Consider the following 23,616-nt stretch of genomic DNA (forward strand, 5'->3'; position numbering starts at 1 on the left):
TAACTCATACTACACAAGAAGAAATTAATGGTAAATTAAGATGTTAGATAGAATATAGATCAACCAATTTAAAATCTATAAATATAGTTTTTGATTAAGAAAAGAAACAATTAGTGGGTGCTAACCCAGAGTACAATCAAACTTCTAGACACCAATAACAAAACATTACCAATGCCTAGTAATGAAGGATGCGATGAGATTAGTTCTTCCTCTGTTAAAGATAAAGGTTGACAAGCGACTTATCCACCAACCATGGTCAGTGTTGTCACTAAAAATCTTGGGACAATCCCCCACAATAACTTCATACTTAAACCAAAAACAACAATGAAGGACCAAAATGTGCCCTTTAAAACTTCTAACAATCACTTGATCACAAAAGAAAGAAACACTAAACATCATCATACCAACAAAGAGATAAAATCAAGCCATTCAAACCTGTCAAAATCCTAAACAAAAATATAAGACCAAACAAGATTTGACCTCCAGCCTTGGCAAACACAAAACATATCTTCCAACCATGGGTCTAGGCAAAGCTCAATATCTAGCTTTGCAAAATGCAATCAGAAGTCTTCCAGGCCCCCAAAAACCCCCACATCACCATAATAGAAATGAGAGGATCAAGGAGGAGTAAGACCAACCCCCAGAGGTAAGATTTTCTCTCCCTTCTTCTGCTAACCAAACTACTAAAGTAGCATAAGTACACAACATCCCGATGAGAGTCTCCTCTACTTCCCATTGCCCAAATACAATCTCCACCTCAATAGGAGACTGCTCCACCTCAATAGGAACTGTGAATGTAGAAGCACAGAGGAAGACCCAAGCTGCCCTTAAAAGAAGTAACACCCATCTCTGCATCAAAGCATTTATCTGCGAACTCATTCAATCTTCACCACGTGAAGTATATTGTTCAAACACGCTCTGACCATCCCAATTTCTGGCAAAATGAGAGGGATACTTTCCAACAATAGAAGGAGAGTACCTGCTGAACCCATTCACTACCACTTTCTCCCAGCAAAGATATACCTCCATAAGCTTTTCCCCCATCTCAATAGGGCTCTCCACCTCAATAGGATGTAAGAGAGTGAACCAGAGGACACCTCCACCAAAGACTAAGGGTTTTATAGGGGAGGAGAGATCTGATCCATCTATTGAGGGTAGAGAACCCCTCCATCCTAAAACACAAATCCAAACAAGGAAGGCCCCTAAAGGCGTCCATAGACCACCACAACCCACACACAATAGAGTTTTGGGTAGGGATAACCCCTACACTAAAAGCTCTAGATAAAGAAGAGAAAATAGGGCCAATAGGAACCAATCTACAACACCAAAGATCACCAATAGATCCAGGGAAAGGAAATATAGTAGGGATAAAAAAACCCAAACTACAAATACCAGAGATCACTAATGCATCTTTGGAAAGCATAGGAAGTTGAGAGAAAAACCCCCAATTTTTTGCAACAGAGATTACGAATGCATCTAGAGCAAGTAAAGACAACATGGAAAATAACTCCCAATCTGTTGCTCCATATATTGCCTACCAAACAGTGAAGACACCAGCATGATCCATCTGGGTCTTCATCTTCATCAAAATCTACTTGTAAAAAACCACAACCTCTCCAAACCCCAACACGACTTTGCCTAGCACAACCCAAATCCACAACTCCATCACAACTCTATACAGTCTAAATCTTCCCAACCTAGCCACAGTCTAAGCTTCTAATGCAGATCTGCCCATAACATCCAAAGGCCCCAATAGGGAGATGCAAGCATTCCCCATCATCATCATCATCTTCACTATCCTCCCCTTGGCCTCCATTGCTTCCCATTGAAACCCTAGCACCACCACTCTCTTCCATCACTTGTATTAAGTTATAAGCAACCACACTAGATAGCAATCTATAAATATAGTTGAATTGTTCTACTTACATACTTATTTGTTGAGAATGTGGAATCCATTGTAATGATTGAGTTATGTGAATACTTCACCATCATCTCTTGCATCCACCACGTTTGAATTCCTATGATAAATGAAACATATTCTCCATTGGTTAGTATTTTATAGTAGAAGAAGTTTTCTTTCTCCTCTACATGCGACAAACTTACACTTTTTGCATCATCTTTATTTTTTTGTGATTGAAGTGATCGAAGAGAACACACCCTCTTCCCTACATTTAAAACATCTTTTCTTAGCAAATAGGTATCCCTCTTATTCATCAAATTTGTTAGACTAGGATCTAAGTAATGTTATTCGCATATGGTGTGAATCCCCACACCCATATATAATAGGGATTCAATATACGATTTATATCCATTTGACAATCTTGGAGCAACCATGCTCCTTGGATCACCAGAGGGGTCATCCTTTCCATGACAAAATTCACCATTAACATCTTGATGACTAAACTCATTATATGTAATGATGGAAATATTTGGTCTTCCATACATAACCCTAACACAAAAGTGGGTTTTACAACCCCTTTTTTAAATATATATCAACTTTCTTTGCATTTCTTTTTCAGGTTGTTTCCCATTATCCTCAAGTCCAAAAGCACGATGATATTTGTTGATACATGTAAAAATATATTTTTATTAATTAATATAATAGATTAAAGAAATATAAAATGTTGCATGATTAATTATTATATTAAGTTTATACAAACCTTGAATACATCTTGATAGAATGGTTTTTAGAGTTTTTCAAGTTTGTCTCTTTATGATCTTTTCTAATGAACGTTGTTTCTGTACCATCTAGTAAACCTTCTTCCTTGATAAAGTGAGGGAGTCTATTGAGAGGGATAAAAACACATAAGTTCATGAAGCAATCATGATCTTCAATAGGAGTCCACTCAAGTTGCGCACTTGAAAAGCTATTTCCATCATTGGGAACATCTTGCATAGGTAGTCGGATGAATGATTCCCATATGAACTTTGTGTCCATTCTAAAGATTATTAAGATGGTCAATGCCCTTCTATCTTGTTTAAATATGTTAGAACTACATAGGGATCATTATATATATCCTCAATTAAAATTTTTAATATATCAAAATCATATAAATAGAATTATATCCTCAATATAATAGAATGCCATTATTCCATCAATAGAGGATTGCTCAAAATTATATTACAAATGGATCAAATATAAAGTCAAATTCTTCTACCTTTCTATCTCTAGTCATTAATCAAATTTCAAATTCTAATTACATGATGATTCAAAGGGGGTGAATCAGACTACCAATAGATCTATGATTGGGAGACTTCAGTATATTGTTCATACAAGACCTAATATTGCATTAACATTTGGTATAGTTGCAAGATTCTTTGCAAATCTCAGAGAAAATCATATGATAGAAATTAAAAGAATTATGAGATATCTAAAAGGCACTCAAGGCTATGTTCTATGGCACAAGAAAGGAGGAAACTTTGACTGAAATCCTTTATTGATGCTAATTGGGCTAGAAGCATTGGTAACAAGAAGAGCACCAGTGGAGGAGCATTCTTTCTTGGAAAGAGGTTAGTATCTTGGAAAAGAAAAAAGAAGAATTTCATCTCTCAGTCTACAATAGAAGCATAATATGTTGTTGCAGCAATTAATTGCTCCAACATAATGTGGATCAAGCAAAAATTATCAAGAATGAAGGAAGAAATCAAGGATCCAGTGGTTATCTATTGTGATAACACAAGTGCAATCAATATATCTAAAAATCTAGTGATGCACACCAAGATAAAACACATTGCAATCAAGTATCATTTTCTGAGAGAATTAGTTCAAGATAAAGAGGTTAGATTAGAATATATTAACACAAAGGAGTAGTCGTTGACATATTTACCAAACCATTACCTAAAGATGCATTTTTGTATCTAAGAGAAAATTTAGGGTCATTCCCCTATGTGATGCTCACTAGAGTATAGATAATTGATGCATCAACCAAACTACTTTGAAGATCTATCAAGTTGATGCAAAGAAGTTAGAGCTCATTGCATATGAATCAGTACATCAGGTACATTGTAAAGTCTTTTGGTCAAGTCTTTGGCATTTGATGTCAAATATGGAGAGAATCATGTCATATATTCATTAAGGGAGAGATTGATGTAATCATAAAAGAATTAGAGGTAGTAATTTGCAAGAGGGAGAACTTGATCTTATGGAGTCTAAAGATAAGATGGAAGAGGGAGAATCTCAAAGGGAGTTCTCATGGATGGATAGATAATCATAATGGAACTAAGGGTATTATAAAATCTTATAAATCATTCTAATTCCTCTAAGTTTTCTTTCTAGTTAATGACATGTTGTGTTGCCATCAATGCTAAAGAGGGAGATTGTTGATAACAATTATTCAATTCTATATTGTCATTGATGTTACATAAATGTTATACTCTAACCGAGAATTGCCAGTTGGAACCAAGTTCAAAAGACTCTAGTATCAACCGAGCATAAGTTTAGAAGAACCATAAGTTTAGTGATTCCTATGTAAACTGAGTCAGGTCGGTTACCAAATGAGTTTAATGTAAACCAATTCAGATCAGTTACCAAGGAACTCAATCATAACCAAGTGACCTAGTTTTTAGTTTTAGTTGACCTACAACAGATTAGTTTCATTTATTAGTTTGATTATGGAAACCCACTTAGTGTATGTTATTTGTTTAAACTTGAAAGGGTATTCAAGATAACTTGAGATTGGATTTCATATATATCAAAGGTCAAGATGTGGATTTAAAAATGAGAAAGTGGAGAAGAAGATAAGATGCAAATAAAGAAAGATATTTGATTTAGAGTAGAGTATCCAAGGAGTTGTAAATAATATTATGATTAGGGAGGATCTAGAGGATAAGTCAGAACAATGATAAGAATATACAAGTCAATAAGGTCAAACATTGTTACTCTCTAACAATTGTAGCAGTGAAGAAATCTCTTAACAAAGTTGACTTAATAGTCATTTTGTAAATCCTCTAACTAGGTGTCATTTCTAGATTGAAGTGTCTTAAGACCTCTAACAAGGCCACTCCTAATAGGGTGATTCAAATCTTTTAACAAGGTCACATCTAGTAGTATGTTTTGTAACCTTTAACATGGTTGGCTCCTAACATGGCTCACTTCAGAAGAGTGAAAAGTTGTAACTAGTTGTATTGGTAGTTTTCCCAAATTGGGTTTCCATGTTAAATCTTGGTGTCTCATGTTTTTATGTTATTTTCTTATTGCTTTATCTTTTTTCAACTAAGTTACTAAAGGTTAATACACATCATTATCTTAAGATTGCTTTGTTAACCGAGTTACAATGAATATCTAGTTCTAACCGAGTTGTGAGTTAAAAAGAAGTTTGTATTAACATTTAAGGGATTTGGAATTATTTTAGTGGTAATTGATTCACCCCTCTACTCTTAGTCACTCCTCTTATATTTCCAACAAGGGTATTCTATGACCCCTTTGATTCATTTGAACACATGATATATGTTCCTAGGAATATATGTTTTTATTTAATGGGTCAATAGGGGTCATAGGGCACTCTATAACCCCATTCAACACATTCAAACACATGATATATGTCACTAGGGGTCCTAGTACCTCTAGGAATAGATGTTGACATATAATGTGTTGAAAGGGGTCATAGGGTACTCTATGACCCTTTTTGACTCATTCAAACACATGATATATGTTCCTAGGGGTCCTATGACCCCTAGGAATATATGTTATCATTTAGTGGGTCAAAAGGGGTCATAAGGAACCTTATGATTACATTTGACTCATTCAAACACATGATGTATGTCTTTATGGGTCCTAGGACCCCTAGATACATATATTGTCATATAATAGGTCAAGAGGGATCATAGCGTACCCTATGGCCACTTTCAATCATTTCAAACACATGATGTATGTCCCTAGGGGTCCTAGTACTCATAGTAACATACATTGTCATTTAATGGGTTGAAAAGGGTCATGGGGTACCTTATGAGCCCTTTGAATCCATTCAAACACATGACGTATACCCCTAGGGGTCCTAGTGTACCTAGGAACATATGTTGTCATATAATGGGTTGAAAGGGGTCATAGGGTACTCTTTGACCTTTTTTGACTCATTCAAACAAATGATATATATTCCTCGGGGTCCTAGGACCCCTCAGAACATATGTTATCATTTAATGGGCCAAAATAGGTCATAGGGTATTATATGGTCCCTTTCAACTCTTTCGAACACATGATGTATCTCCCTAGGGGTCCCATAAGCCCTCAAAACATATGTTGTCATGTAATGGGTCAAAATATGTTATATGATAATCTATGGCCCCTTTCGATTCATTCAAACACATGATATATGTTCCTAGGGGTCATAGGACCCCTTGGAACATATGTTATCATTTAATGGGTCAAAAGGGGTTATAGAGTGTCCTATGACCCCATTTGACCCATTTAAACATACAATGTTGCCATGAAATGCATCGAAAGGGGTCATAGGTTATCCTCCAAACCCTTTCAACTCATTAAACAAATGAAACAGGTCTCTAGGGGTCATATGTTCTCATGAAATATGTCATAAAGGTTCAACCCATTTGAACAAATGAAATAGGTCCGTAGGGATCCTAGGACCCCTACAGACATATGTTGTCATGAAATACGTTGAAAGGGGTCATAAGTTATCTTATGACTCCTTATATCCCATATGAATAATTATAATACATTCTTCAACATCATAAAATTTATCGAAATGGGTCATAGGTTATCCTATGATTGTAATGCCCCGCCAGGAAACCCAAAATAAATTAACCTAAAGTTTCATTAAGTTTGTCAAACATTTTTTTAAAGATATAAAGATAATAAAAATCAATAATAGATATAATATAGTAGAAGAAATAATCACATACATTAACACAATCCATAAAATAGATTATATCTCTTAAGGGTCCCATGACGTTGAATCACATTTAAGTTTAATTAATACTAAATTTGATACAAAACAAATCCACATCAAAGAATAATCACAAGTAGGAATCCATTTAAATAATAATACAATTACATAAGATGCCACTTGTCATTGTTAGAGTTGAGGAAATCCAACTCCGAAGATGCCCAAGATCACCTGCATGTGAGAACCTGTCAAAGAGAAGCCAAGGAGAGGAAAAGCATGGAGCAAGGGAAAAACCCTAAACGGACATGAGAGACAATATGTGCAAACACAAGAAGAAAATGTATTTACAATAAGAAGTGATTTGATATGATAATACAATGAGAGAGAGGTCGCTTATAAAGACCTCAAGGAAGCTTGTAGAAGATAAGGATGACAACTCAGCACACATCCACAAAAGGTGGAACATGCTAGAAGGGAACACACTCCCGTGTTGTTATCAACTAACCACTACATGCATTAAATACAAAATATTAAATAAATGCATTAACCTAAGTAAGCTTAAGTAAATAGAATAAATAATTAATTATTTACTCTAACACCCCCCCTTAAGTGCAACTTAGGGAAATGCCTTAAGCTCACAAAACTAAGATGAATGCAGAATGGGTCACGACAACTAGGCCATTTTAGGTACCCAAGTTCAGTGCAACAAAAGATGCAACCTCTGTAAAATGGGGAAAGAGAGAAAACCACGTTGGAAAAACCCTCTCCCAAAAAGAGGTAACCTAGTGAAGAATTGAAGAAGCCTCCAACTAGGGAAATGTCCCCTAAAACAGGAACAAGGAGTGATCATGATGAAGCATGAAGAGCTGCAAATCTGTCAAACTACTGATCTAAAGAACCTCCATGAAAGAAGAAGGCATGAATCGAGCATGTCTATATGGTAGATGATCCATCTCACCGAAATGTATAGGTAGCCAACCACTGCAATCGCCTTGTATATAGGATCAACCACTGAATACATAGTTCACACTATCGAACCATTGAACCACGGATGCATTAGAACAATAACATAACCCCCCTAATGCAGACGGGGTGTGATGACAGGCAACTGAGAAGGTGGGCCAAAGTCTCCTGCAGACGAACCAAGAACGCAGAGAGAGGAAAAGAGGTACAAACACCTATAAAGACACAGTCAAACTGACTCTACATGGGGCTAATGTCATGGAAGGGACACTCACTTGACAAAGGGAGAAGGCCTAAAACAACAAACAACTATCCCCCCCATGGTGCTTTATGAAAAATAGTGCAAGTACAACTGACTCAAAACAACGTTCATGATTCTCGGAATGCAAAAGTGGCACTTTATCTCAGTGTGATACATAAAAGTTCTTCAAAATGATAGCTACAATGATCAAAACTAAAAAAAAGCTGCAAAAAAATAAAGTAAAGCTAAAACCAAGAGAATCCATGCTAGGAAAATGATCCTCGGGCTTGAAACACTCAAAATATCCACCATATAGCGAAAATGCCAAAACTATGATAGAAAGAGCATGGGCCAAAAATGAAGAAAAATGACTACATTTCTGAAAAGGTGATAAAACCAGCTTTCCAAAAATATAAAGTTTTCAAAAAATGGGCACGGGACGCAAAAGATATACTTGCCGGAGTCAAAAATAGGACTTCAGACTTCAACAAAAAAAAAAGCAATAAAAAAGCATCAAAATCTAAAAATACCTACACCAATGTCTCTGTCTTGAAACCAGCTTTTCAGTGCTTCTTTCGGATCGTAAAAATACCTCCATATGCAAAAGTTATGGCCAAAAAACCACAAGTAGGTCCAAAACAAAATCAGGAGAGGTGCATGGGGCACGATGCAAATGATGTCATGCTGATGTCAAAAGTCCACGAGCTTAAAATTGATGGCTAAATAGCCGTTGTCACAAAATGTGCCACATGGTAGCCATGCAGCATATTGTTGACATGGCAGGTGATGTGGCAGGGTCCATGTGGCAAAATGCCACGTGGCACCAAGCCATGCGTCACCCCCACAGCTGCTGACGCAACAAAAATTGCTGAAGTAGCTATGATTGTACCTGCTGAATGGTGCTGATAGGGCAGGCTGAGCTGTCAACAGTACAAAAAAACTGACGACGCAGACGTGTCAACGAGCAGCGGTGCAAAGTAGAACCGCCGGCGAGGCGGCACAGAAATTTGAAGTGCCGTCAGCAGGAGAACAGAGCCGCCGGTGGAGACGCTCAGGCGAAGCAAATGCAGATCCTCTGGTATAGGCAGAGCACAGGCGGCCTTGCAGTGGCCGCTGGGTGGAGCCGCGAACCTAAACAAATTTTTTTTATTTTTTAAAATGCGCTGCGTCTGTACAACCATACGACAGGGGTCTGCAACTAAAATTTTTTGCCTCCCAGAGCTCTATCTCCAAAATTAAAAAGTTTTATATGAATCCTGACTGCAAATGGCCTTCCAGATCCAATGGTGATGTCCGTTTGGGCCCAAAGTGCTCTAAAAATTTGCTGATCCCCTTAATTTGAAGAAAAAATGCGTAAACAAACTAAGATTTGTGACTCCAAATCACGGCTTCAAAATTCTTCAACCAAGCAACAACAGGAAGGCTTTGATACCATGTTGGAGTTGAGGAAAGCCAACTCCGAAGATGCCCAAGATCACTTGCATTGGAGAACCTGTCAAAGAGAAGCCAAGGAGAGGAAAAACATGGAGCAAGGGAAAAACTCTAAACGAACATGAGAGACAATATGTGCAAACACAAGAAGAAAATGTATTCACAATAAGAAGTGATGTGATATGATAATACAATGAGAGAGAGGTCACTTATAAAGACCTCAAGGAAGCTTGTAGAACAAGCTAGAAGGTGGTAAAAGATAAGGATGACAACTCAGCACACATCCACAAAAGGTGGAACATGCTAGAAGGGAACAAACTCCCGTGTTGTCATCAACTAACCACTACATGCATTAAATACAAAATATTAAATAAATGCATTAACCTAAGTAAGATTAAGTAAATAGAATAAATAAATAATTATTTACTCTAACAGTCATAACTAGAATTCATGATCATCCACTATACAAGTCACAGGGTATGAAAATCTCAAAGAATATACATCATCAATAAGATCTTTTATAAATCAAGTACAAAAAACATAATATAACCACCATCAGAAATACAAGACAAGAAAGAAAGGGACAACTGCACAGGTACATCCAACAATAACATCCAACTGTCAGATCTTAATGGTATAAGAAAAATGCACTACCACCTGACCTTATGGAACCTAAATGGCCCACTCCCACCATGCTGAGGAGATAATCTCAAGTCCTATACAAGTATCAATCCCAAAGTCAAATCCAACATCTAGGTCAAGGAAAACCTGAAAGCAATCTATCTCAAAGGTACCAAGACACAAATGACATCTAAAACCAGAGACAATAATGACACGTAGGAAATCTACTATGTAGTGGGCAAGTGTCATTGCATGAGCCAACTCAAAGGTTACCTTGGTAGCCTCTTTGGACTTTTAACCCCTAGTGTCTCTATGCGGCATGAGTATCCTTTTGTATAGACAAGGCATACTAATGAGGCAAGGTCACAACCAAACATCCTCTCTACTCCCATCTTAGTTTGTACTACCACTCGAGACATTGGTGAGGAAAAATAATGACTCTTATTAATTCATTTTACTCTCATTTAATAAACTATTATTACTTATTAAAATAACCTACAATGGGTTACCCAGGTAACCTCTTTAGGGCACCGACCTCCATTGTAAGCCACTTCGCAACAAGACATAAAGATAACCTACCCTAGGCTCAAAATAGCATAATATCTCATAAGATCATAAAACACACATCAACTCTTAAACAAGCAACTAGAAAGCACTAAAATATCACTGATTGAAATTGACAAATTTCATTAATGCAATCATCCTATAAGGACTGGTCCAAAATTGAGCACACATAATAAAACCATGACATCACATGACATCACCAAAAAGAATAATCCCGTCCTTTGGTAGACATCCCAAAATTGGTCAACACTCTAAGTCAACCCCAAACCCAACACAAAAGAAATCATACAATTGACAATGTAGTTTCATTGATTTAGTTAGGTTTTGAAATTACACGATTTTGATTTAATCATAGGGTTTAAGTTTACATACTTCATTAAAAAATATATCCCTAAAAGTTCATAATAATCAGTTAATTAAATCAATATTAGATTTAACAATATAAATCCATTTATAACCTATGGTTTAAAATGAAAAACCATTTCCAAAACTTGAAATTTATTAACTAACATATAATTTTAAATTCATACTAACAAATTTAAACAATTAATATTAACTATTAATTTTTTTTTTTTTTTTTTTTGGATAGGTATTCGGCTGAAGCCTAGATTTTTCATTATTCATTTTATCATTATTATTAGATTAGTTATATTGTGTGCTAATCTCAAGTAGATTCGAGCCCAAGACCTCCTCGATGAGAGGCTTGTAATTTACCAATGCATTGTAGGTTCTTGCCTATAAAAATAATAATAATAAACTAATAATAAATAATTATTATTTATTAATAATCATCATTACTATAGTAAAAAATTAATATTAACTAATTAATATTACCATATCTTTTAATTTAATTAATTAAAAAATTGAATTGATTTAATAATAGTTAAAATAAACTTATATTTAAATTAAATTATTAATTAAAAAAATAAAATCCAAATGCAATATAGCATTTTAGGCCTGCCGGCCGTAGGCATGCTGCTGCTGCTATTATAGCAACAACGTACTGCCTTATGATAGTACCTACTACGATGGCAGTAGCTGCAACAGTATATAGGAAGCCCGCAAGTGGGTGGAGGGATGGTGGCCCCATCCACATTTAAAAAATATTTTAAATTATTTTTTTTAAAATAAAAAAATAAAACCAAACTTACGCCATTCCTATTTTTTATATGGTAATATAATTATCATAGTAGTAATTTTAAATTACTGTGGTAATAATATATATATATATATATATATATATATATATAATTGCATAATAAAATGCATAATATATGACATAGGCCCCTAGGGTCCTAGGATCCCTAGGAACATATGCTATCATGAAATGCATCGAAAGGTGTCATAGGTTATCTTATGACCCCTTTTGACCCATTTGAACAAATAAAATAGGTCCTTAGGGGTCCTAGGACCCTTAGGGACATATGTTATCATGAGATGTGTCGAAAGGGGTTGTAGGTTATCCTATGACCCCTTTTGACCCATTTGAACAAATGAAATAAGTTCCTAGGGGTCCAAGGATCCCTAGGGACATATGTTTTCACGAAATGCATTGTAAGGGGTCATAGGTATCCTATGGCCCATTTTGACCGATTCAAACAAATGAAATAGGTCTATAGGGGTCCTAGGACCCTTATGGACATATGTTGTCATAGAATACGTCGAAAAGGGTCATAGATTATTATTTGACCTCTTTCGGCTGATATGAATAATTATAATATATATCTCGAGGGCCCCTAGGACCCCTAGGGACATATGTTGTCATGAAATGTGCTGAAAGGGGTCATAGGATAACCTATGACCCCTTTTGACCCATTCAAACAAATAAAATAGGTCCCTAGGGGTCCTAGGACCCCTAGCGCTAGGACCCCTAGCAACATATGTTATCATAAAATATGTCGAAAGGGGTCATAGGTTATTGTATGAAACCTTTTGACCCATTTGAACAAATAAATTAAGTCCATCATGAAATATGTCGAAATAACCTATGACCCCTTTTGACCCACATGAACAATTGTAATATGTGGCTAGGAATCGTAGGACCCCTAGGGACATATGTTGTCATGAAATGTGTCAAAAGGGGTCATAGGTTACCTTATGACCCCTTATGACCCATTTGAACAAATGAAATAGGTTTTATCGAAAGGGGTCATAGGCTATCATATGACCTCTTTCAACCCATATGAACAATTATAATATGTCCCTAGGGGTCCTAAGACTCCTAGGGACATATGTTGTCATGCAATGTATCGAAAGGGGTCATAGGTTATCCTATGACCCCTTTTGACCCATTGAAAAAAATAAAATAGGTCCCTAGGGGTCCTAGGGACTTTGTTGTCATGAAATGTCTTGATAACCTATGACCCCTTTTGACCCATTCAAACAAATGGACTAGGTCCTTAGGGGTCCTAGAATCCCTAGGGACATATGTTGTCATGAAATGTATTGAAAGCGGTCATAGATCTATGATCCCTTTTGACCCATTTTAACAAATAAAATAGTTCCTTAGGGGTCCTAGGACACTTAAGGACATATGTTGTCATGAAATGTGTCAAAAGGGGTCATAGGTTATTCTACGATTGTAAATTATCCTATGACCCCTTTCAACCCATTTGAACAAATGAAATAGGTCCCTAGGGGTCTCGAGACACTGAGGGACATATGTTGTCACGAAATGTGTCCAATAAAATAATAAATTTTAAACTCAATTTTTAAAATAATTATAAAAAATACAATATAAAAATCTATAATGTTCATTTTAATTAATGCATCATAATGCTATCAACCGCTACGAAATGCAATAAAATCTATTGTAAAGGCACAAATAAAAGTTTAGAAAGTAAAATTTAGATAATAAAACAATGCAAAAAGTTGTACAAAAATAGAAATACATTTAGCCCTCATGATAGGGTGATGTAGAATTATGGTTATATTTTTTATTTAAAAATTAATTTTAAATTATAATTTAAAAATCATGATCGTTTTAATTTGAAATTTCTAAACTTTCAAATCATTTCTTTTACCACTAAAGCAAGAGAAATTTGAATACAAAAAGTTACACATACACGATGTCATATCTTAATATAAATGTTATTTAAAATATTTTGTTTACAAATTTGATTTAGATAAACAAGAAGTTAGAGAAGCATGGATTACCACTAAAGTAGGAAAAAATTGAATAAGAATATAAAAAATTTACACATACATGATGCCATATCTTAATATTATCATTAAAAAAAACTTTTAATTTTAAAAGATTTGTTTACAATTTGACTTAGATACAAAACAAGTTAGACAAACATAAACATATGTAGACAATGAACAACTATAGTACAGGAAGTAAAATTCAAAGCATTAGAATGCTATCAATATGAAACACAATCAAATCTAAGAAATGAAATTTAGATAACAAATTAACACAAATAAATTATTAAAAACATAAAATAAATTAAAGTTTTTAGACATCGTGAATATATTTAAATATATTATATTATATTATTAATTTATTTAGTAATGTCTAAAATTGTTTTGTTAGATTTTATCATATGTTGATAATAGTATGAATCTAAATATAAAAAATACTTAATCAAGTTTAAAGTTAATACCTTAAAATGAATTTACAACTATTCCAAAGTTTTGGGCCATGTAAAATGATGGGAACACAACCCAAGAACACAATTGAACCAACAGAAAGGGAAAATTATATTAACTGAGAAAATGAGCTGGTACAAATAGTACAGAGAAAATAAACTTCAGAACATGCCCTAAGGGCTTACAATAGCACAAATCTGGAGAATATTTCTCCTTTTAGCACCTCCTCTCAAACTCCACTTTGAACTGCCTTTTACAATGCCAGAAATCTCCTTAAATAGACCCCGGAGGGTTAAGGACTAGGAGTACATTCTAGAAAGTGCTAGTAGGCATCCACCGACAAAATAGAAGGTTCCAGAAGCTGCGTTAGAAGTTGGTGCAAATCTAGAAGAATCCAGAAACGGTAGCCGAACTTCCGGGAGGCATAACTTTTGAACCGTAGCTCCGATTGACGAATCGTTTACATTTTTGAAAAGCTATCAAAGCGCTCTATAGCCCTATGGACCAGCTTCGCTCGTCCCCCATTTTTTGACCCTTTTCGATGTCATTTAATGCCCCAAACCTGACTTTGAAGCATTCTTAGGAGGTCTCCAAAACCCGAAAAATTGCAATAACTTTCAAACTGTGGGGCCTATTGATCTGATTCTTTTTCTGGAATGCTCTAAATCATGATTACATTCATCTGGCCAATTCACACCTTCTAGTTTACCGAAATGATGGCCCAAATACATGCTCCTATTTTTTTGGGATTTTCAAATGCACTGATAGTTGAACTATGAGAGTTGGAACCTTTATTTGAGCCAAATGGGTATCCAAAAATGTAAAGACATGAAATAGAAACTAAGTCTAAGTACATTTTTTTGGGTGACACAGGATTGCCCTTATACCTCTGGATGCTCCTGCATCATAAAAGGTCTAATAGAATTGTGGAGGATGTTAGAAATGATGAGCATAGTATGTTGCACCGTAGCCGTTGAAAATAATTTCAATCAAGATTGGTAGTAGGGGGGGTCCAACCTCTATAGTGGGGGGCAACCCAGAAGTGCTACTAAAAGATTTCATAATAAGACTTGTCCTTAAGATATTCTTATCTAACTTCTATTTTATTACTTTTAATAGAAGACAAAATTCCTATATCTTTCATAATATGGTGCCCATCACATCAATAATATATTCCAACACACAAAATTCTCTAATATTAACCACACTATACTCAACAATCTCTACTTTTAATGCTGAATGCATGTTGTGGGTGATATTAATATTTCAAAACTACTTATCAGTAAAAAAACTAGATTAACACCCTTTTGTTTATATTGTGGTGACTGATCATGTATTGGGTGTTGATGTTGTGGCAACTGCTCATGTAGTGGGCATTGATGTTGTAGCGACTACTCATGATTTTTTTTGTGTCTTTTTGAGAAAAGAAAACTGACATTGTAAAACCCTAAAATGGTTGACTTTAGAGGTTGCCCTAAAATGCTGTTTTAAGAGGTTTAGATGCATAATGCATTATAATGTTGGTGTACATTTTTTCTGGATAATAGAAAGGTTGAAGACTATGTAGGTGAATGTAGCCCAGGTTTTGGGGTGAACCGCATTAAATTTGTGTGTTATCTGTGTTCATTTTGTATTCTTCTTTTGTTTTTGCATATATAACTATTTATTCTTATATTGTTTCAGATCTTTCAAAACCTAACACCTTTGAAAAAGCCACAATTAGAGAATGGGCTACTAATGAGAAATACTAACCTTAACAATAAGAGTCATGCAAGAAAATTTAAGAATTAGCAATTGAAAGAATGATCCATCAATAAACAATTGCGCTAGTTTTTGCATTTCCTTTTGATTCATACAACATCTAATCTCCTTGCTATTTCCCCAAAAGACTTTAAAACCATGTCATATACACCTCTTCCTCCCTCTAATGTGGTTATGTTTAGGATCTCCAGAGGCATATGATCTCTTGAGATGGTTATGTAACTGATTCACTTTACATAAAACTTGCTACAATATGTTGAATCTCATTCCTAAAAATGAGGAGATAATCTTGACAATGATAGAAAGTAATAAAAAATGGTTGAATCTTCAAAATCAGGAGTAGAGCGCACAAGTCATATTCATCTTGTCTCTATGCCAAATTAGGGAATTGTCATGCCTGACCACTACTTCGGGTTTTTTTGCAAATTAGAACCTTGTATTATCAGTTTCTTTCTGTTGTTATGTTTGTAATTCTGAAGTATTTGGTTATATTACTATCTTTGAATGATGAGACTGATGCTGAACGCATTTTCTGTTTTGAACTATGTTATTAGCAGTGAATGAGATTTAGGATTCAATTATGTTTATAATGTTTCAAACTCATTGTATACTGCATTCTGTTCCTTATTGTATGATTAACTTGACATTTCAAATACATTTAAATGGTAATATGTTGTATGCTTTCAGAACTCATCATTGTACTTTCATATATGTGACTGTAAAGGGATTAAATACTTATATTGCGTATACCGTTGAGATGGTTTTGTTTTCATGACTCATATTAACTTGTTATTTAAGAGAACCGCAATTTGCATTACATATATATTTGTTATTAAAGGGGGGGGGGGGGGGGGGCGCTAATTGCTCTAAGTTGTGATTGGCATAAAAATTTCTATTTGTTTAAAAAAGGGTTTAATTACCCCTTAAGCATTAAGAAACCCTAAATGGGCATTGATTGTCATGAAGCAGGAAAAACATAGTCATTTTGTTGGAAGCCAAACATGGCGGTGGCTTTGTAAGTATCTTGCGCACAGCCCTGTGAAGTGTCACAGTTGACTTGAATGCTTGTTAATGAGGATTGATGACACTAAGAGTTTGGTTAGCCATTTCTTGTTGTGAGTTGGGTTTTTGCAGAATATGGGCCGGAGACTGGGCCACATTTCTCTGCTTGGCTTAACATATGTAATCATGTTGCTGAGGTATCGGCTTAGTGTTGGTTATTGTTGGGATTCTTCTGCTACATCCCATTGTGAAGTCATTTGTGAATTATTATTGTGTCAGCTGTGTGGAGATTGTTATCAATTTGATTCGACATTTGGGGCTTTGGCATCGAGTTGGATTGCAGAGCATTTTCCATCTTCAGTTCTCATGTAGGGGCAATTTCTTACCCTACTCTCTCTCTTTGATTGCAATTGCAATGTTATTTCAATTGGCATGTTGTAAATGGTTATGAGTTTTACATATTGTGTATCGACACTCAAGGATGGATATGTACAGAGCATGGCATTGTGCGCAATGCTTAGCCCTGCATATACCCATCTTTGAATGTGGATTTATGGAGAAATTAAGTCGGGTGTTGCTTTATGTATATATTTGATTGGGCTTTGCCCTAACCATACATTCTTTCCCCAAGTTGAACCCGGTCGGGTTTCATATTTGTGACAGTATGTATGTAAAGTGTTTAAGATTTGCTCATGGGTAGTCGGCTTTGACAAGGCTGAGCTCTATGGAACCCATATCTTAGAATATATAGATATGAGAGGTTCAGCCACAGTCACAAGCTTAAATTTGGTTGCAAACTCGTGACTGATTAGGGCACAGTTACTTTGTTTTATGATATAAATAATTAAAACGAGGGTTATGTCATTGTTTTAAAAGAAAATAGTATGTTGAATCCTGTAGCTCGGTTAATTTATATATTAAAAATAGTAACTTAGCAAACAATATGTGACAGTTTTGGAAATGACATTTTGTCAAATAGTAAAAAAGAAAGCTCGATTCAAACAAGAAACTCCTTGCGACAGCATAAATTAACCCATGATATATGATGGAATTGAGTCACGAGTCATTGTAGTTTGTTTGTGAAACTGTTCATAATTGAATACAACATTATTTTTATAAACAAAGTCAAGGATAGATCCTGTTTTTGTAATATCGATAGTGCCATTATGTGAATAGTTGTGTGCTTCTTATAGCTTAGGGATTTGCATCCTAATTACTTTTGGTTATTGGCAAGATGTAAGTTACTTTGCATTCTTGTGAAGTGCATGTTGAATGGATCTCAGATATTATATTTTTATATGCTGTTATGGTTATAGCTGGGTGGTGGCTTATTATCAAACAGTGGTAAAACTTCTATAGACATTTGAATATTCAATGACATTGCATAGGATCTTTTGTTAAAGCTTTGGCTGCATTTGGAATCAATTATGTTTAGTTTAGGCTATGTAGTATCTTAATAGCATTTAGGGATTGTTTTGAGATAATTTGTTTGAAACAGAATCCTTTTTATATAGATATATTTCAGTTTATGATTGAAATGGAAGTTGTTTCATTTGTGAAGCCGATTTATGATATATGTTTGATGATTTGTCAATTAAAGTAAGAATATCATATGTATATTGTTTAATTATCTTGGCCAATTCGAAGGATAAGCTTAGTTTGTTATAACAATAGAGATAAGTAGTATAGTACTATGACTGGTAAATATCATTAAACTGACATAACAGTTTAGTTATTTTTACGAGATCGTAATATTGTAGTATTTATTTCTGTTTTTAAAATAACCTAAGTTTACTTTCAAATTTGAAAGTAGAAGATGAGAGTTTTAAAAGATGAAGAATGTAATATCATGAGAAAACTGACTTGTTATTCGTTGCATATGCATTCTTAGAATATCTGATTGATGTGTATTTTAAGGATAGCTGTAATGAACATATATCAGGTGGCTGAATATCGATTTATCCTATTCAGTTAATTAATTCGGTGATAATTTTAAAGATGAATTGGGTGGGTTAATTACATACAAAAGATAATTGGCCTTACCCATGACTTAAACCAGTAAGGTTAAGTACGGAGAACAAGGCAAGTCTCTATTGTGTCATTTCACGAGTACTATAGAGAATCCCACTATGTGTTGTCTATGGGCTTACCATAAACGGATGCAGTATCTTAGCACCATAGTGATGACACCTCAGTATATATATGGTTCATTAACTAGTTATTCTTAGTGCGAGTTTAATTTTGCATTGTTAAGAAGATGTTACTTCTTGCACAGTAATTTTAGAATTGCACTATGTTATGTGGTTGAGATATTTGCATTATGGTTTTATATATGTTTATTCTGACATGTATGCAGGTGGACAACGCTTTTCAACTCAGTGTGTACTGAGCCCTCTTTGTGTTGTGTTGCATTTTGTGTATGTTTTAGGTGTTCAAGTTGAATAAATAGTGCTAAGGAAGACTATTGAAGTTACTTCTTAAATCTGAATTTGATATTTGTAAAGTCCATATGTTGGACTTAGGCGTCTTTGAATGATACTGTTCTTCATTATTGTACTGAACTCATTATGTATTAACTTCATTATGGAAATTTATTTAGACGATATATTCTTATATTCTGAGGTCTTCAAATTGAGAATGATTCAATCATTGTACTTGTTCTTGTAATATGATGATTAGAAAAAATAAAATAAATTATTCATTGATTCTTTATGTTTGTTCATAATTTTTATCTTTGTTTTGTGTAGCATTACAGGAACAAATAACAACTTTCACAGATCAAACACCATATTCATTTCTGGGGGCAAAACACCATCTTCAATATTGATATAGATACATTCTCACATGATTTGTCTTCATCACCACACAAAATAGAACTACTCTAATACCAAATGAAGAGCATAATGATCTAATCATATTGAAGATTGAAAAATAGTAATTGGTATTTATTTGAGGTAATCTGATATTCATTGATACAATTTTATATCTTTTACAACGAATATTGTTTGCTTTATATAAGCAATTATTCCTGTGTATAACTACTTGTGGGATTGCAACTTCCCAACTAACTAGGTAACTATAAATTTGTTAGTTTTTTTTAATCTAATCTAAAACTAAGCAAACTATAAAACTCCAACATTATGTAGTTATAGGTTTCATTGTTTGTTAGAGGTGGATTATGACAATATTTATTGATTTTTAAAATATTTTATTATTATTTTATGGTAGCCTTTTTATTTGGACATGTTATTTGGAGAATCTAATTTTGCATTGTTAATATATGTTACCTTTTTTTATGGAGATTGAGGTGGAATTGTGTGGCATCGTGAAAATATTTAGTGAAAAGAAAAGCAAATTATTCATGATCTATCATACTCTATTCTTTAAAGACACAATCTTGAGGATCTAGTTTGATAAGTGGAGGTTGAGGACAAAGATTGGAGTGTGACTCTAGCTTAAGAGTGCCCATTATAAATTTGTTTTAGTTTTCTCTTTCCTATTTTATGATGTTTATTACACTTGAAGATGTTTGGAATGCTTATTTGGTAGCTATACATTTAGTGTTTAAGATCTGTATTGTACATTCAATTTTAGAAATATATGAATAAAAAGTAGAAGCGCAATCTACACATCATTCTAATCACTCTCAATTGTGACTTTTGACTGTATCATGAAAGACACTCACATATTTAAAAAAGTTTAAAATGGAAGTAGAAAGATTTTTATTTCAAAAGTGTTAGATTCAACTAAAAATATACCTTATAACACAATGTATATTTATTAGCCTATATACCTCAAAATCTCTTCTCCAATTATACTATCCACTTATCACTTTATGCTCAAATGTCTATCTTTATGAATCATTTGAAGACTTTCTTGATAAACAGAATATAAAGAAGAATTTCATTTCTCAAATTTGAATGGTGAATTCAAAGATTCACTAGTGTATATCCTTTTGAATTTGGAAAATAAATAAAGGTTGTAAGATTTGAACTTGGAAAACAAATAAAGGTTGCAAGATTGATATATTATTAAATGTATAACTAAATTCAAGTGACGCAAATATTATTCTCTTTTCATTTGCACACAATATTTCTTGATCAATCCTTCCTAACTGAATATAGGATGCGGCTATCCTCCCTACAGATTGTACAATTGACCAATTTTCAAAAAATTGAAAACATCATGGATTTTTCTGAAAATTTCAGCATTTGATCTTCATGATCTGCATAGTTTGTAGTTGAAAACAACAAATAATTTGGAAAAAAATAACTACATGACTCTGGGAAGAAAATAATTTGACCTTATTTTGTATTTAGTGCATTTTGTTTGGAGACGAGCCTATCCCTATCTAAGCCTTGTATTTTAAGAGATATTGGAAAGAGAGATGAAATCAACTTCAAATAAACAAGCAGGAAAATTTGAAATCCGCATTATTATTGTATCCTAGCAGTTTTAAGCTTACAACGATACCTATCAGTCAACTAGTTCCCATGACGGGCCGACAAAAGGTGAATTTTTTCTGGGAACGGTTAATATGAACGAAGCTGTTGTGTCACAATTCCACAAAGTTATTATGGGTTTATATTCAATGGATTAGGAAAATCACATTGCAGAATAACTTGAAAAATGAACCTAATAATAATGCTAAACTATCATACAACACTCGATTAAATAGGATATTCAGCTGCGAGTCTCCATGAAGGGCGTACAAGCAGTGGATTTTTTCTGGGAACAGTTAATCCGAACTCTTCCTCCACATCCACCTCGCCCTCCACAGTCCAGTCAAAGCAGTGAAGAAGCTGAGCAAGTGCCAATTCAACAACAGAAAGACCCATCGAAATCCCAGGGCATCCTCTTCTTCCCGTTCCGAAGGGCAGCAAATCGAAGTTCTGACCTCTCACATCTTTATTACTTCCCATAAACCGCTCTGGCATGAACAGATCGGCATCTTTCCAAACGTCTTCATCCCTTCCCATCGCCCACACATTCACATACAGCCTCGTCTTCGCCGGAACAAAATATCCTCCCACGCGGCACCCTTCCATCGACTCGTGAGGAATCAGCAGAGGAAACGGCGGGTGAAGCCGAAAAGTTTCCTTCACCACGCATCGCAAGTAGTCGAAGCCCATGACGTCACTCTCCTTTACTACGCGGTCTCTGCCCACAGCAGATTCGATCTCTTTCTGAGCTCGAGCCAGCGTTGCAGGATTCCTCAACAACTCAGTCATCGTCCATTCGACTGTTGTCGACGATGTTTCGACTCCCGCACCTAACATGTCCTGCACAACTTTCATTCTCAAGGTAATATGTACACTCCATGTGGTGACAAATTTGAAAGCTTCTATGGAAGAGTTCTAAACTTACCAAGATGATTGCTTTGATGTTGATCCGTGAGATTGTCTGGCCCTCCGACTCGGCCATGTCAAGCATCACATCTACCATATCTTTAACGCCATCTCCTTCCTTGATGGATTTCCCTTTTTCCGATCTACGATGAACGTGTTCGTCGATTACTTTCTCAGCAAATCCATCGAATATCTTGAAAACGGCCTTCATGCGACCACGGATTCCTTGCAAATCAAGCCAGTCGAGAGAAGGAACGAAATCCCCAATGCAAAAAGCGCCCGACACGGCGAACAACTCATCAATCATTTGTTTGAAGCCAAGCCCTCCACTCAATTCGTTGTCGGAGTACGTTCTGCTGGCAAAGATTCTGCAGGTGATTTTTTGTGTGAGGGAAGAGAGTCTCTTCTTCACATCCACACACTTGGCGCCTTGCTCGCTTTCCTCCCAGATGGAGGCGATCATGGCAGAAACTTCTTCCTCTCTCACGAATCGAAAAGACTCGATTCTTTTCACAGTGAGCAGCTCCACCATCAATAGCTTTCTAATGTGTCTCCAGTATGCTCCATAGGGGCCAAATGCCACGTCTTTATGGTCATAGCATACGTAGCTCCCAAAGGCGCAGTTTGGTCTGGTCGCAAACACCAAATCATGGGTTTTGAGGAATTCTTTAGCCATGGCAGGAGAAGAGATTACTACAGTGGGAACAGAGCCCAAGCGAAGGAACACAATGGATCCGTATTTCTTTGCCAGCGCCGTAAGAGAGTGATGAGGAAGGTTTCCAAGGAGATGGATATTTCCTATGAGAGGCCATGGACGTGGTCCGGGGGCCAACTTCAAATTGTTGCCATTTCTTATCCAGTAGAAGAAGATGCAAACAATGCCGAGTCCAATAGCGACGGCCTCAGTGAGGGACTCCATTGCTGTGAGAAAGGGGAATGATTGGAAACTTTACAGAGCCAACCCTTCTGATATTGTCCACAAGTTTTACTGCCTGCCACGACAAAAAAGTGGCAGGTGTGTTAGCGGTAACGTAGCATAAACAAACGAATACCCTAAAGTTGAAAAGACGTGAGAGGTGCAGAAACAGTTTTTAATAAAAATTGCATGTAGTGTAGGACAATATGAAGTAATTCCTACCTTAGGTCATTACGTTTCCTAATTTATATAAAATAAAATAAGAAAAGTAATTTAAAAAATGTCGAAGAAGAATCTTGTAGGGATCCGGGTGTCGACATCTTCGGGAACAAGCGTCAT

At 35.2% G+C, this 23,616-nt stretch overlaps 1 protein-coding gene across 1 annotated transcript; it reads right to left on the minus strand.

Moving 5' to 3' along the window:
• Window positions 1-21,563: 21,563 nt before the first annotated feature.
• Window positions 21,564-23,353, minus strand: LOC149553201 (cytochrome P450 750A1-like). Its single transcript, XM_089789859.1, has 2 exons — window positions 22,381-23,353; window positions 21,564-22,295 (listed from the first exon to the last, which is right to left on the minus strand). The coding sequence occupies exons 1-2, from the start codon at window positions 23,278-23,280 to the stop codon at window positions 21,684-21,686; spliced, it is 1,512 nt and encodes a 503-aa protein (XP_089645985.1). The 5' UTR covers window positions 23,281-23,353; the 3' UTR covers window positions 21,564-21,683.
• Window positions 23,354-23,616: the final 263 nt, after the last annotated feature.

The sequence above is a fragment of the Cupressus sempervirens genome, chromosome 6 (genome assembly GCF_028749045.1).
Source record: "Cupressus sempervirens isolate cs-2001-9-10 chromosome 6, ASM2874904v1, whole genome shotgun sequence".
NCBI classification, from domain to species: Eukaryota; Viridiplantae; Streptophyta; class Pinopsida; order Cupressales; family Cupressaceae; genus Cupressus; species Cupressus sempervirens.

Coding starts and splice junctions, on each gene's coding strand:
- LOC149553201 (XM_089789859.1), bottom strand. CDS start 23,280: ATGGAGTCCCTCACTGAGGCCGTCGCTATTGGACTCGGCATTGTTTGC. Junction 22,296..22,380: donor ACATCAAAGCAATCATCTTG/GTAAGTTTAGAA, acceptor AAAGTTGTGCAG/GACATGTTAGGTGCGGGAGT.